The sequence below is a fragment of the Sorex fumeus genome, unplaced genomic scaffold, assembly GCF_029834395.1.
Source record: "Sorex fumeus unplaced genomic scaffold, SorFum_2.1 ptg000002l, whole genome shotgun sequence".
Taxonomy (NCBI): Eukaryota; Metazoa; Chordata; class Mammalia; order Eulipotyphla; family Soricidae; genus Sorex; species Sorex fumeus.
Window position 1 is genome coordinate 31,777,458 of NW_026606059.1, and position 14,842 is coordinate 31,792,299.

A 14,842-nucleotide genomic window follows, 5' to 3' on the forward strand; every position below is an offset into this window, starting at 1 on the left:
GATTCCTCCGTCCCTCTCGGAGAGCCCGGCAAGCTAACGAGAGTATCTCGCCCGCACGGCAGAGCCTGGCAAGCCACCCGTGATGTATTTGATATGCCAAACACAGTAACAACAAAATCTCCAATGGAGACGTTACTGGGCCCGCTCAAGCAAAATCGATGAACAACGGGAGGGCCTTTACTTTACTTACTTACTTTACAGTTACAAAGAATAGACTGGTGGTTACCAAAGAGGAAGGGAACTTAAGGGTGGGTGAAAAGGATCAAAGGTGAATGCAGACTTTTGGTGGGGAATAAAATTGAGTATATACAAATGTCAAATATGATATTATCTGCCTGAAACTTATATACTGTGTTTAAAACAAAAAAATTAATGTTAATTCAATAAAAATGTCAATTGAAAAATTAAAACTAAGATGTCAAAAATAAAACAAAAACCCATCCTTTTAAAGAGTTAAAGGCATAGTCCATCAAAACTCTAATAACTCAGTATTTAATATATCTTTTAACTTTATTACTATATTATCTTTATAATAATTAAAAATATGAAAATTAAAAACTTTTATTTTTGTGGGATCCTATTATTCTTTCATTTCCTATCTACAATTTTCAAAAATTTACCACCTCTACATTTACTCTTCGTTAAAATATTGAGATCATCCTTATATATAATAGGAAGCATAAACATTCCCTTTCAAGGTGTTATATCAAACATTTCCAAAGAACACAATTTTCATTTCATTTCATTTCATCATCCTGTTATTCGTCGATTGGCTCGAGCAGGCCCCAGTAACGTCTCTTTCATCCTAGCCCTGAGATTATATTCAAGGCTATTTAGGAGAATGAGACCCATCATTGTTACTGGTATTTGGCATATTTGGTGCACCACGGGGAGTTTGCCAGCCTCTGCCCTGTGGGCAGGCTATATTCGATAGCCTGCAAGTTTGTCCAGAGTAGGAATGAGATAATGAGATATCATAAAAAGATGATTTGATAAGATGTCGCGCGGCCGCAAATGCGGCCGCGCGGTTCCGGGAGCTGCATTTTGTAGTCTCTGAGTCTTGGCCGTTGATGGGATTACACGGCGCCAGGGGGGATAGCACAGCGGGTAGGGCTTTCGCCTTACAAGCGGCCAACATGGCCGACCCGAGTTCGATTCCTCCGCCCCTCTCGGAGAGCCCGGCAAGCTACCGAGAGTATTCGGTATGCCAGACACAGTAACAACAAAGTCTCCAATGGAGACGTTACTGGGCCCGCTCGAGCAAAAGAACACAATTAAAACAATAAATCACTCTAGCATCTGCCATAAAATTTCTGAGATTGGGTTTTTATTTTTCAAAGTAGTATTTTCACTGTAGAGATACACACCACAAATGAAACACAACTCCTGAGCATTTCTGGGCGTGGCCCCACAGAAAAAAAGCCTGGGTTAACACAAAGTTATTCAATTTTTACGAGCTCACAAATCTAAAGTAAGTGCTTTGCATGTGATAGACCCTGAGTCTTATATTCTACACTGCATGTCCACCCCCAGCCAGCACCACTGGATGGGAACCTTGTGGTCCCCAGCACCAATGAGTCTAAGTAATAAACTATAAGGTATAAACAACTGAAATAGGTATTACCAGTTGTTGCTAGAGATAATCTGTTCAACTTTTAGTTTGCATAAAACCTTGCCAAAGAGAACATATAAGATTTCTCCTAAAGTTGACTTATTATCACCAGAGAAGACAGAAAAACTGTAATCAAACTAAATACCTATGATGCTTGTTGAATAGAATTCTAAAGAAAAGCTTTATAACTTAATGTATTTATTATCAAAATCTGGTTCCCACTTATTTCAATCATGCTTTTTAACAATGTTTGAAATTTTAGTCTATTTTTAAAGCAACAAATAAATAGACATAACATACTTAACAGATTTCCTTTTGCATCCCTAATAGGAGCACCACCTCCACCTTTTCCCCAGGGGTTATAACTTCTCATTTCAGCTTCTAATTTAGCTTCATATTCTTCTTTTTCTTCACGCTCTCTCTTTCTCCTTTCTTCTCTTTCCCTAATCTTAACAACAGAAGAAACACTCAAAAATGCTGGCAAATACTTTAACACAAAGGTAATTTTTAATAACTGTGTTTGTTTGCTCATTATCTATGGGGATCAAACTCAGGGCCTCACACGTAGAAACTCACAAATACATATGTAATACTTATTTTACAACATTTTGATGAGAGAAATATGTAACATACACCATACCACTATAGCTTTTTCCAGTAACTCATGTCACTTTAGACTAACACAACTCTTCCCCGCTTCTACCATCCTCAACTGCTACCTGAGTCACTGCCTCCCCATATTACCAGTTCTATGAGGATCAATAATAGCATCTTCTTATTTTCCTTTTTCAACTATCCTTTCATGGGATCTAGCCTGTCACAATCTATTCCCCATTCCTCACCAGATCTACTTTATACTGAGCAAACTACATTCCCAAATTCAGATTGAAGGCATAAAGCTCTTTGGAGGAATTCTGGATTACTTTAAACACAACTTTATAAAAGTAAAGATAAAGATAAGATAAAGGCCCTCCCGTTGATCGTCGATTTGCTCGAGCGGGCCCAGTAACGTCTCCATTGGAGACTTTGTTGTTACTGTGTCTGGCATATCGAATACTCTCGGTAGCTTGCCGGGCTCTCCGAGAGGGGCGGAGGAATCAAACTCGGGTCGGCCATGTTGGCCGCTTGTAAGGCAAACGCCCTACCGCTGTGCTATCACTCCAGCCCTCTGTGCTATCACTCCAGTGTTGTATGAAAGGAGAGAAGGTTAGCACTCCCCTTGACAAGGATGGAAGAGGCTTCGGCCTGCAACACGCATACGGTTTATAAAAGTATACAAAACAAATACATTCTTAACTATAAGCACAAAGTTTTTTCTTTAAAGAATTATAAAAAGACAAGGAACAAAATATATTTTAAAAGTTACTTTTAAAATCATAAGCATATACCTGAAAACTTTAGGCAACTTATAGCAAGGCTAAATAAATTATCATATACATAAATTATAATACTTCCTAAGATATTCTTTTGAGATATGCTCACTACCAATTTCATTTCCTGGCTTAAAATTTTCTCCCTTTGGCTGTCTGTAATAGTAGCATGGTAGAACTGTTCTCCCACTGTTCATTGATTTGTTTGAGCGGACGCCAGTAACGTCTCCATTGTGAGACTTGCTGTTACTGTTTTTAGCATATCGAATACGCCATGGGAAGCTTGACAGGGTCTGCCATGCGGGTGGGATACTCTCGGTAGCGTACCGAACTCTCCAAGAGGGACGGAGGAATCGAACCCGGGTTGGCCGCGTGCAAGGCAAACACCCTAACCGCTATGCTATCACTCTATAATAGTATAATGCTGAAAATCCCTTACTAGAATTTCACAATCTAGCACAGCTAACAAACAACTCCAGTCTCTTCTCTCACAGTAATTCCATTCCCTGAATATACCAGAAATTCTAACATACAGCTCAAACAACTTGGTAATTGTACAACATTCAGCTCAAATACCAAGAATCATGTGAAGGCCTCCTAACTGCCCAGCCAATTACTCTCCCTATTCTATTTCTCCAACAGCATTCTTGTCTATTTATATCGAAAGTTAAATTGAATTATAAGTAACAAAAACACTTTCCCCACTTTTTGAGTTCTAAGGAACCATTATGTTATCACATAAGATGCTCAGTATTACGAATGAAAGAACACAGCAACAAAATACTGGAGAATCACAACTAAAATGATTAATCTCTCAAGAACATAATTTACAAAGTATTGTAATAAAATTGATACAACTAAAAATATTTGTCAACAAATAAACAAATGGATGAATACCTGCTGTTGCAAAGCTTCTTGGTAAGACTGAAGAGACTGTTTTGAAGGCTTTGGTTTATCTTCAAAAATTAATCCTGAATTTACTGCTCGATCACTTGTCACTTTCACTTCGCCAACTGTATTCCTAATCAAATACACAATTAATAAATTGAATCCATTTATGACCAAACAAGAAAAAAATGTAACACTGTTGAACTAGCATGGCACATGGTAATTAAAAATTAGGGAAAGACAACTTCTCAATAGGTCAAAGATAAGGTTTTTTTTCCTTCTCTTCTTGGCCAAACAAGCTGAAAGTTCATCGCAAGGGCAGGAGGATGTAAGTGCTATGGATATGGTACTTGGGCTCTAGGGCACCCCAGCAATGCTCTGGGACCAGTTGCACACAATGCATGTCCCACAATCTCTGCACTACTCTGTACTATCTCTCAGGCCCCTTCTCCCAAGAGAAATTTTATTTTTTTGCTTTTGTTTTTGGTTTGTTTTGGTGGTTTTACACTTAGCTGTATTCAGGGCTTATTTCTACTCTGCACACAGGGGATCATACCTAGAGGTGCTTAGAGAACCAGATGTGGTGTAAAGGAACAAACCTAGATCAGCTGCATGCCAGACAAGTGCCCTCAACTTCGTACTATTTCTCTGGCTGTCAGAGAGAAATTCTTAAGTATAAGATTACTTCACTAAGCTCTCCATATCCACTCTGATTTAGAACTTTGAATTTATTTTCTGAGGCACCCATATTGTTAATGACAGGGTTTCATGCATTTAACCATTCAAAATCACTCCCCATATCTGAGCAAATCAGAGAAAGACAAATGGGACTATCTTAAACTAAGAAGCTTCTGCACCTCAAAAGAAATGTTGATCAGAATACAAAGACAGTCTACAGAATGGGAAAGGATATTCACCAATACCCTTCTGATAAGGGATTAATATCAAGGATATACAAGGCACTGGTTGAATTCTAGAAGAAGAAAACATCCAATCCCATCAGAAAATGGGGCAATGAAATGAACAGAAATTTTCTCAATGAAAAAATCTGAATGGCCAAAAGGCACATGAAAAAATGCTCTTCATCAAAGCTACATGAAAAAAAAATCCCGTTCAAAATTGTGCCCCAGAAAATCAAGTACCTAGGAATCAGCTTAACTAAGGAAGTAAAGGACCTGTACAAAGAAAACTACAAAATACTACTTCAGGAAATAAAAGAGGACATGAGGAAATGGAAAGATATCCCCTGCTCATGGGTCAGGAGACTTAACATTGTCAAAATGGCAATACTATCGAAAGCATTGTGTAAGTTCAATGCAATCCCTATAAGGATACCCATGACATTCTTCAAAGAAATGGAGCAAACACTCCTGAAATTTATATGGAACAATAAGCCCCCACGAATAGCTAAAGCAATTTTTGGGAAAAAGCAAATGGGAGGAATCAACCTCCCTAACTTCAAACTCTACTACAAAGCAGTAATAATTAAAACAGCATGGTACTGGAACAAAGGCAGAACTGCAGACCAATGGAACAGGGTTGAATACACTGACATCTCCCCTCAATCAGATGATCATCTAATCTTTGATAAAGGTGCAAGAAATGTGAAGTGGAGTAAGGAAAGCCTCTTTAACAAATTGTGCTGGCATCACTGGATGGCTACATGCAAAAAAATGGGCTCAGAACTCTGCCTAACACCATGTAAAAAAGAAAGATAAAAATGGATTAAAGACCTCAACATCAGACCAGAAACCATAAGGTACATTGAAGACAAAGTTGGCAAAACCCTCCATAACATTGAAGCTAATGGTATCTTCAAAGATGCCACGCCACTGGCCGAGCAAGTGAAAACAGAGATAGATAAATGGGATTATTTTAAACTAAGAAGCTTCTGCACCTCAAAAGAAACAGTGACCAAAATACAAAGACAGTGTACAGAATGGGAAAGGATATTCACCGAAGACACATCTGACAAGGGGTTGATATCAAGAATATACAAAATACTGGTTGAACTCCACAAGAAGAAAACATCCAACCCCATCCAAAAATGGGGCAATGAAATGAACAGAAACTTTCTCAAAGAAGAAATCAGAATGGCAAAAAAGCACATGAGAAAATGCTCTACATCATTAATCATCAGGGAGATGCAGATCAAAACCACAATGAGATACCATCTCACACCTCAGAGACTGGCCCACATTCAAAAGAACAAAAGCAACCGGTGCTGGTACAGATGTGGCGAGAAAGGGACACTCCTTCACTGTTGGTGGGAATGTCGACTGGTTCAGCCCTTCTGGAAAACAGTATGGACGATTCTCAAAAAATTAGAAATTGAGCTCCCATTTGACCCAGCAATACCACTCCTGGGAATATTTCCCAGAGAGGCAAAAATGTATAGTCGAAGTGACATCTGCACTTGTTTGTTCATTGCAGCACTCTTTACAATAGCCAGAAACTAGAAGAAACCTGAATGCCCAAGTACAGATGACTGGTTAAAGAAACTTTGGTACATCTACACAATGGTGTACTATGTAGCTGTTAGAAAAGATGAAGTCATGAAATTTACATACAAGTGGTACAACATGGAAAGTATCATGCTAAGCGAAATGAGTCAGAAAGAGAGGGATAGACATAGAAAGATTGCATTCATCTAGGGATATAAAGTAACAAAATAGGAGATTAATACCCAAGAATAGCTGAGATCAGCACCAGGAGGATTACTCCATAGCTTAGAGGCCAGCTGGGCATTCTAGGGAAAAGGGCAGCTCAGATAGAGAAGGGAGCACCAAATAAAGGGTGTTTGGAGGATCCTCCCAGGAGGGGAGATGCATGTTGAAAGTAGACTATGGACTGAACATGTTTGCCACTCAATGCCTCTTTTGCAGACCACAACACCCAAAAGGAGAGAGAGAACACAAGGGATTGCCCTGCCACAGAGGCAGGGTGGGATGGGGGGGGTGGGGGTGGGAGGGATATTAATCATGGTGGTGGAAAATGGGCACTGATAGAGGGATGGGTATTTGATCATTGTATAATTGAAACCCAAGCACAAAATATTGTAAATCTACAACTGTACCTCATGGTGTTTCAATAATAATAAAATTTGGTGGTGATACTAAATAAAACAGCAATTTTTAATGCAAAAAGAATGCTCTTCATCACTGATCATCAAGAAGATGTAGATCAAAACAAGAGTGAAATATCAGCTCACGCCACAGAGACTGGCACACATCCAAAAAACAAGGCAACCGGTGTGGCTTAAATGTGAGGAGAAGGGGACCCTCCTTCACTGCTGGTGGGAATTCTGACTGGTTCAGCCTTTTTGGAAAACAATATGGATCACTTGATCACTTGATCCCGTTATTCATTGATTTACTCGAGCGGGTGCCAGTAACGTCTCCATTCATCCCTTTTGCGTGCTAGCGTAGTCCAATGGCATCTGTTCGTTCTAGGAACATGCATAGCCTCAAACCGATCAATCAGGGTCTTGACAAAGAAGTCTGACCATCTTGTAGGTGGGCGTCCACGCGATCTTTTGATGTCCCATGGAATCCAGTCAGTAATGGCTCTAGTCCAGCAGTTGTCTGTAAACTTCATTATGTGTCCAGCCCAACTGATTTTTGATGCCTTGGCAAATGAGTCAGCGTCCCTGATTCTTGAGCGTTGACGGAGATCGGAACTCCGGATTCCATCTCTCATTTGAGTGAATCGTGATATTCCAAGCATAGCTCTTTCGATTCCTCTTTGAGAGACCCGAATAGTGTTCTCATCCTGTTTTCGTAGGGCCCAGGTCTCTGAGGCATATGTTAATGCAGGAAGAACAGTGGAATCGAAGAGATGTGCTCATAGCTGGAGGTTTTTGTCCTCTTAGTTATTTCTTCAATGCTCTTGAAGGCATTCCAAGCCGCTCTCTTCCTCCTGCAACTCAGGTGCCAGGTCATTTATCATGTTGATTTCTCGACCTAGGTATATATAACTGTTGCATTCAGAGATGGTGGTTTCGTTGGGAGCAAATGGAGCGTCAGGAACAAGGGTGTTTCTCATAAACATTGTCTTCGTAAGATTCAGCTGTAGTCCGACCTTTCCACACTCACGGTCGAAGTCGGTCAGTATTTGTGCCGCTTGGCTGATGTTTGGTGTTATTAGAACGATGTCATCAGCAAAGCAGAAGTGGTGTAGTTGCCGACCATCTATCTTCACTGCCATTTCTTTCCATTCCAGTCATCGCATGATGTTCTCGAGGGTGGCACTGAAGAGTTTTGGTGAAATGGTATCACCCTGCCGAACCCCTCTCTTGACATGGATGATTACTTCTTTGTAGAATGATGAGATCCTGGTAGTGAATCCGTAATAGAGCTCACAGAGGATCCTGATGTATTGAGTTTGTACGCCCTAATTGGCTAGGGCTTCTATGACCGCTTCCGTCTCAACAGAATCAAAGGCCTTCTTTAAATCAATGAACGTTAGACAGAGCAGCATCTTGAACTCCTGAGAAACCTCAATGAGCTTAGTAATCATGTGGATATGGTCGATGGTACTGAATCCTTTTCAGAACCCGGCTTGTTCACATGGTTGTCCTTCATCTAGTGTTCTGCTAATCCTATTCAGGATGATTTGAGTGAACAGTTTGTAGATGACAGACAATAGGCAGATTGGGCGATAGTTGCCAATGTCGTGGATGTCTCCCTTCTTGTATAGTAGTACAGTCTTGCTGGTTTTCCATTGGGATGGAACCTTGCATTTAGACAGGTAGCGTGTGAAGAGCCGAGACAGTGTATTGATGAGTACTGATGGTAAGTTCTTCAGGTGTACAGGTCTGATCTTGTCTGGGCCAGGTGCTCTTTGTTTTTTTACCGACGAGATGGCGTGTTGAATTTCAGAAGGGAGAACATTGGGAACGATATATCCATATGGATATATCAATGTGTCATATAACAATATGGATATTTCTCAAAAAACTAGAAATTGAGCTCCCACTTGACCCAGCAATACCACTTCTAGGAATATAACCTGGAGATGCCAAAAAATACAGTAGAAATGACATCTGTACTTGTACTTTTATTGCAGCACTATTTACAATAGCCAGAATCTGGGGAAAAAATCCAAGTGCCCAAGAACAGATGACTGGTTAAAGAAACTTTCGTACATCTACATAATGGAATACTAAGAAGCTATTAGAAAAGATGAAATCATGAAATTTGCATATAAGTGGATTGACATGGAAAGTATCATGCTAAGTGAAATGAGTCAGAGAAAGAGGGACAGACATAAAATTACTGCACTCATTTGTGGAATATAAGGTAACATAATAAGAAACTAAAACCCAAGGATAGTAGGGCCAGGAGGATCGCTCCACAGCCTGAAGTCAGCCTTACATGCTGGGGGAAAAGGTTGCTGGGATAGAGAAGGGACCACCAAGTAAATGATGCTTAGGGGGCTTGCTTGAGATGGGGGATGTGTGCTGAAAGTAGACTATGGACCAAACATGATGGCCACTTCTTACCTGTATTGCAAACCATAACACCCAAAAGGAGAGAGAGTAAAGGAAATGTGCCTACCACAGAAGCGCGGGGGGGGGGGGGGGGGGGGGGGGGAGGAGGTTGAATGTGGGGGGGGGGTGGCGGGAGGGAACACTGATGGTAGAGAATGGGCAATGGTGGAAAGGTGAATACGCAATCATTTTATGACTGAAATGTAATCACTAAAGTTTGTGAGTCTATAACTGCATCTCACAGTGATTCATAAAAAAAAAAACTGGGAATCCATTTGTTACACGAAGCTACAAAGGAGTAAAAAACATTTTGTAATAATCTATTGGCTATTAAATAAATTAAACTTATTTGACTTAAAAACTGTATATAGAAGTCAAGAAGATAGCACAGGGGTTAGAGGTGCATCCTTCCGTTTGAACCCGTCTCCATTTCAATCCCTGACACTACCCAACACCATCCTACTTCTGTATTCATGTATTGAACTGTAGGCCCAAATATCACCGGGAATGGCCCCAGGTCACTAAAGCACTGCTTGAGAAGCCAAAAACAAAACAAAAGTGTATTATAGACTGGTCTGTCACCTGGATATGTACTAAAGTTATAACCAGAATTTTTGTTTTTGTTTTTGGAATACACCCACAGTGCTCAAGGCTTATTCCTGGCTCTACACTCAAGGCTCACAACTGATGGTGCTCTGGGACCACATGGGGAGCCAGGGATGAAACTCAGGTCAACCATGTCCAAGCCAAGTGCCTTACTTGCTGTTCTATTGTTCCAGCCCCATACAATCTTATTGATATTTCTAAAAACATAATAATTCATCAAGCAGTATACATATGATTTATGGACTTTTCTGAACATAAAAAATATACAAGAAGTCCCTCAATAACAGCATTAATTAATGCTATAATTTAAACATACTCTAATATAGAGTAATAATTTTCTAACCATTTTAAGAATAAAATAATTACAATAAAGTGCCTGACTATCCCAAATAATTTCTTAAATTTTGAAAAACTTGAAATGAACTGAAAAGGAAACATTTTAAAGGTGTTATATAGGGACCAGAGAAATAATACAGTGATAGAGATTTGTTTTGCACAGGGCTAGCCTGGATTCAATCCCTGGCACCCAATATGGTCTCTTCCTGCCAGGAGTAACCCCTCAGCACAAAGCCAGGAGTAAGCTCTAAGCACAACCAGGAATAGGCTCCCCACAAAAGAAAATATATTATGTAAATTGCAAATAACTGTACTGTTTGTCTTAAATGTAAGACACGGTTTTAAAAGTGCTGCTACTTTGAAGATAAAGTTTTTTAAATTCTGAACCTCAAGATAAACACAAATAATAAGTTTTATTAAACAGATAAGAAAAGGAATTTTATGCTTTTTTAAAAAAATCACCTAATAGAAATGATCACTCTGGACAAGAACTGAGTGCTGAAAGTAAGTAAAGGGATATATATGATAATATTTCATTACTGTACTACAAACCATAATGCCCAGAAGGAAACAGCAAGAGGGCAAGAGAGAGTGAAAGAGACAGAGACAGAGACACACACAGAGAGAGAGAGAGAGAGAGAGAGAGAGAGAGAGAGAGAACAAACAAAAGTGCCTACCATGGAGGCAGGCTTGGGGGGTGTAGAGAAAGGAAAGTGGGAACATTGGTACCCCTTAGTGAAGCGGTGGGCGTTGGAACACTGTATGACTGAAACCCAACCATGAACAACTTTCAAACAAACCAGCTACAAGTTATAAAATGATCAAATGCTCTCAATATACACTTGACTAATTTTCCTTCCTATCCATTTTTTATCCCTCACTCAAGGATCCATCACCACTTTATTTTGACTGAGAGATCCAATTTATCTGATGTCACTAAACTAAGTTTATTTTAATTTCTACTCCTCTAGTACAGTGTTTCTCGACTGGGGGTTATATGGACCCTGGTGGCCCCCCCCAGGATATTAGAAAGAGGGGCACAGGAAGAAATCAAGGTAGGAAGTGAGTGACAGATGGATAAAAGGCTGAGAAAATGATCTAGTACATCTTTGTCATTAAATACATAGATTTTATATTTTATTCATTAACTGTGGGAAAAAAAAAACATCCCTTGAAGGCCAGTGAGAGAATATGGGAGATAGTGTCTATACTTGCACGAATGACCCAGGTTTGATTCCCAGCGCTACAGAGACTGCCCAGCATCACTGGGAGTAGTCCTGGAGGGCCTAAGCACTGGCAAGTGTGGCCTCATATATTTAGAGCATGTATTTAAGGTATGTATTCATAACAAATATTCAAAGCTACAAAGAGATACATCCCCAGACTCAATTTTATTTCTTTAACTGTTTGGGGGATTTGAACCTAGGGGTCACATAGGGGTGAAGTATGCACTCTATTACTGACCAACACTCCTGTTCTAGATGTTCCTGAACTTTGGAGAACATCAAAAACACCTGGAAATTTTCTTGAAATGACTTAGTTGTTTCCCTGAGCTTCTTACCCACAGGTCAGAGGAGACCTGAGAGCACACATTTCTAACATGTTGCCACAGTGCTGCTACTCGGGACCACACTTTGAAAATCACTGTTCTAGTTCATTAACTCTCTCTTCAAGGAATTCAGAAATGAGGCTGTTATTTAATGGTCTTAATTATTTTAATTTTTTTCCAAAATATATAGCTTCATTTCAAATCTAGTCATTCTTCTTAGCTTCTTACATTCTAAGATTAGTGTATTCAATATAACTGCTTTATATTTTGTTTAAAATGCCTAATCTGAGATTGTTGTCATGTTGTCAGTCTGTTTTCCAAGAGTTCATTTACTTTCTATGATTTGGGTGGGGGGAGGGGGTAGATGGGTGTTTAGGCCACACCCGGAGGTGTTCAATGCTTACTCCTGGCCTCTGTGCTCAGGAGGCACACCTGGCAATGCTCAGGAAACCAGATGCAATATGGCAGTTTGAAACAGAAATCTTGACATACAAAGTAAGCACCCTACCCACTGTACAATCTCTCTGGCTCCTTTTTGTGATTTTTTAAAATATGAGCCATACCTTTCCTTGGTGAAGTCTCGGAATGGAGACTCGGAACTGAGCGGCTTGCTGCAAAGATGCCTCCAGATTTTGCAATAGGCCACTTTTGCCGGGTAAAAAAGCTCCAGGTACTCGGTGGCAGTGACAGCAACAGCAGGCCTCAGAGGACAGGGGAGGAGGAGGCCATTCTCCTCCCCGCCCCATGGGACTCTGAGATGACACCCACAAACTGCCACTAGCTACTTAAGCTCCCACATGGTCATGATCCAGAAACACACAAACGAGGAACCGAGCAGCTCCCTCCAGACCCTAATTATTAAAATTCTAGAATTCCCAGCAGTGCGAGATTATATTTTATCCATAACAAGTAATACAAAACAAATCATCTAGCATTGCCTTTTCAGCAGGTTTGAGTGGTTGTGGGACTGGTGTCGAAATACTAAATGTAACCAAAGTAACGAGAAAGTATTGAGCAAATTGTCTGCCACATAGGCAGGAAAGGCAGTGAAATAAGGGAGGGAGGGGGCTTACTGGGAATTTTGGTGGTGGAAAATGTGCACTGGTGAAGAGAAGAGTGTTTGATGATTGTATGATCGAAGCTCAAACATCAAAACTTTGTAACTATATCTCACGGTGAATCAATAAAAAGGGAGAAAAAAAAGAGAGTTCCTTCAAAAACGTTCAAGCCCCACCATCACTGCCACTTCTTTACTCCTCCTATTTTTTTCATTTTGCCAAAAGAAAATTCCTTTTTCATTTTTTTATAATTTTATTTATTGAATCACCATGAGAGCAGTTACAAAGCTTTCGGGTTTAAGTCTCAGTCATAAAATGAAACACCTGTACCTTCACGAGTGCCCATTCTCCACCACCAAAAACCCCAGTATACCCCCATCCCACACCCTCCCCCTACCTGTGGGGCAGATCATTTCCACATTACTCTCTACTTTGATTACATTCAATATTTTGACACCAGACCCACCATTATTGTTTATGATTTTACCCCAACACTCAGATCTGCTGAAAAGGCAACAGTAGACAATTTTTTTTCTATTGCTGGTTATGAATAACATATGATGTCGCGTTGCTGCAGCAATGACCAAGTGATTTTGAAATTCTGAAATTTTAACAATTAAATCTGGAGGGATTTCTGCCAAAAACCTGTTGGGTTCCGAGATTTGTTCCTGAGTCTCTGGGATCATGGCCATTAAGTAGCTTGATCAGGAGCCAGAGAGGCCGCTCATGGGCTGCAACTCAGGGTCTCATTGGGATGGGGAGGAAAAGGCCGGCTCCACCCCAGTCCCGTGAGGCCCCCCGTGTCTCATCACTGAGGGCCCAAACTTGACTGTCCAATGGTATCTGGAGGATGGCAGCCACCGAGCCGCCTAGGGGGAGCAGGCGGAGGGACAGCACCCTTTCCCCAGTGGAATGGCCCAGCGACAGTAACCTACTGTGAGGTCCGGACGCATTTCTGCCAAAAGCCACTGGGTTTCGAGAGTTGTTTCTGAGTCTCTGGGATCATGGCCGTTAAGCAGCTTGATCAGAAGTCAGAGAGGCTGTTCGAGGGCGATGACTTCGGGTGTTGTTGTGACGGGGAGGAAAGGGTCGCTCCACCCCCATCCCGTGAGGCCCCGCGTGTCTCGTCACTGCAGGCCCAAACCTGTCCAATGACCTCTGGAGGATGGCGGCCACCAAGCTGCCAAAGGGGAGCAGGTAGAGGGACAGCACCCTTTCCCCCCTGGGGTGGCCCGGCAACAGTAACCTACTGCACAGCCCGGATACATTTCTGCCAAGAGCCGCTGGGTTTCGAGATTTGTTTCTGAGTCTCTGGGATCATAGCCGTTAAGCAGCTTTATCAGGAGCCTGAGAGGCCGTTCGTGGGTGGTGACTCGGGGTCTCGTTGGGATGGGGAGGAAAGGGCCGGCTCCATCCCCATCCTGTGAAGCCCCACGTGTCTTGTCACTGTGGGCCCAAACCTGACCGTCCAGTGGCCTCTGGAGGATGGCAGCCACCAGACCGCCAGGGGAAACAGGCCAAGGCATGAAACCTATTCCCCCCTGGGGTGGCCCAGAGCCTGTAACTTACTGAAGGGACTGGACGCATTTCTGCCAAAAGCCGTTGGGTTTTGAGATTTGTTTCTGAGTCTCTGGGATCATGGCCATTAAGCAGTTCAATCAGGAACCAGAGAGGCCATGCCTCCAATTATATAGCTGAGCTGGAGGTGGTTTGTGGGTGTGTCTCCCATATACCTAACTTTTGGCCGTTTACTTTCTTGGTAAACTTTGACCCAAGTTTTTGGGGTCTGGCCAAAGGCACAGCAGCAATTTTGGGGTATCTGTAAGTCTGAAGGCACCATCAGGCTGCTGATGCACTCACCTCACGGGTACAGATTGACCTACTGGCGGCACCATATCCCCATTCCTTTCATATTTTAAAGTATTTGCTTTG

At 41.4% G+C, this 14,842-nt stretch overlaps 1 protein-coding gene and 1 pseudogene across 10 annotated transcripts in view; one reads left to right on the top strand and one right to left on the bottom strand.

Moving 5' to 3' along the window:
• Positions 1 to 14,842, bottom strand: part of CSPP1 (centrosome and spindle pole associated protein 1) — a 110,048-nt gene that overhangs the window by 41,590 nt on the left and 53,616 nt on the right. For all 10 annotated transcript variants that reach the window (XM_056110420.1, XM_056110415.1, XM_056110434.1 and 7 more), the window contains 2 exons: positions 3,880 to 4,003; positions 1,913 to 2,060 (listed from right to left, as the gene is read on the bottom strand). In XM_056110420.1, the coding sequence (XP_055966395.1) occupies positions 1,913 to 2,060; positions 3,880 to 4,003 (272 nt within the window). The remainder of the gene's footprint in view (positions 1 to 1,912; positions 2,061 to 3,879; positions 4,004 to 14,842) is intronic.
• LOC130023313 (uncharacterized) lies at positions 2,797 to 2,928 on the top strand (annotated as a pseudogene).